General features: G+C 55.1%; 1 protein-coding gene across 1 annotated transcript in view; it reads left to right on the top strand.

The window, feature by feature from the left end:
* LOC104272843 (copine-2-like) overlaps positions 1-1,203 on the top strand; it is a gene marked incomplete at its 3' end in the record, with an annotated part of 21,948 nt that extends 20,745 nt beyond the window's left edge. Inside the window, exon 8 of the mRNA XM_009867944.1 lies at positions 1,117-1,203. Within this exon, the coding sequence (XP_009866246.1) occupies positions 1,117-1,203 (87 nt within the window). The remainder of the gene's footprint in view (positions 1-1,116) is intronic.
* Positions 1,204-1,364: the final 161 nt, after the last annotated feature.

Genomic DNA, 1,364 nt, shown 5'->3' with positions numbered 1-1,364 from the left:
GGGCTGGTCTGAGCACGTCTGGGGCCATCCGCAGGTGATCTGAGCAGGTCTGGGGCCGTCACCGGGCTGGTCTGAGCACGTCTAGGGCCATCCTCAGGTGGTCTGAGCAGGTCTGGGGCCATCACCAGGCTGGTCTGAGCACGTCTGGGACCATCCTCAGGTGATCTGAGCAGATCTGGGGCCGTCACCGGGCTGGTCTGAGCACGTCTGGGGCCATCCTCAGGTGATCTGAGCAGGTCCAGGGCCATGACCCGGCTGGTCTGAGCACATCTGGGGCCGTCCTCAGGTGGTCTGAGCAGGTCCAGGGCCATCACCGGGCTGGTCTGAGCACGTCTGGGACCATCCTCAGGTGGTCTGAGCAGGTCCAGGCCCATCACCAGGCTGGTCTGAGCAGGATGCTGGGGAGGGGGCACGGACTGGCCACTGCCATCCCACGTGGGGTCCCCATGGACTCCCGTGGAAGCTACCTGCTGCTGCTTCTTGGCTGGACCATCTGCCTGGGTTTCTTCAGAACTGGGGGATTTTGTCAATAGATGCACGTTTTTATTTTGTTTGGTCAGTGAAATGCAACCTTGATACTTAAGGATTTTAGTATTTAAAATTTCCTCGTTTTTCTGCCGCTGGAAGAACAGACACAACTTTTCATCTGTGCTCCCCCTGCCCAGTCCTGCCCTCACTCCCAGACAGACCCATGCGTGAACTTTCTCCTTGGATGAGAGTTGTTTTTCCATTTTAGATTTATTTTTTAAACATTGGAATTTTGCAGCAATTTTCTTGAATATTCAAAAGGCATTTTGTTTCCCCAGAGCTTCTGAGGAGAGGCCGTGACCTGCCGTAATTATTCATGTGCCTGACCCATCCCATCCCACCCAGTTGACCCCCATGGCCTCGCTGGGGTGTCTTGGCTGCCGTGTGCCGGGGCCTGGAGACAGTAGAAAACCTGGGAAAGGAAAAGCAGCCCCTTCCCAAGCAGGTCCTGTCCCTCCGTCTCCACCGTTGGCTCGCTGTTCTGATGTCTCTTGGAAGCACACAGAGAGGAGGTGCCTGCAGGAGGTGGGCGCTGGTGGCATCTGCACACCACCACTCTCCCACCCGTGTCTGTCTCTTGTCTTACAGCTCGAGCTGGAGTGCATTAACCCCAAAAAGCAGAAGAAGAAAAAGAATTACAAGAACTCCGGGATCATCATTGTCAAGTCCTGCAAAGTGAGTACAATGCTGGGATGTTTCTTTCTGCTCCTGGCTGAGTTGGGTCTTCCCGAGCTCCCCCTGTCCCTTCTGCCTCCAGCACCCTTGTGTTTCCAAGCTCAAGTTGTAGGCTCAGAGGATCAGAGAATGATTTATGTTGGAAGGGACCTCAAAGATCA

Source organism: Apaloderma vittatum, unplaced genomic scaffold (assembly GCF_000703405.1).
Source record: "Apaloderma vittatum isolate BGI_N311 unplaced genomic scaffold, ASM70340v1 scaffold17174, whole genome shotgun sequence".
NCBI classification, from domain to species: Eukaryota; Metazoa; Chordata; class Aves; order Trogoniformes; family Trogonidae; genus Apaloderma; species Apaloderma vittatum.
Note: the sequence above shows the minus strand (reverse complement) of the source record. Positions and strands in the feature narration are given on the sequence as shown.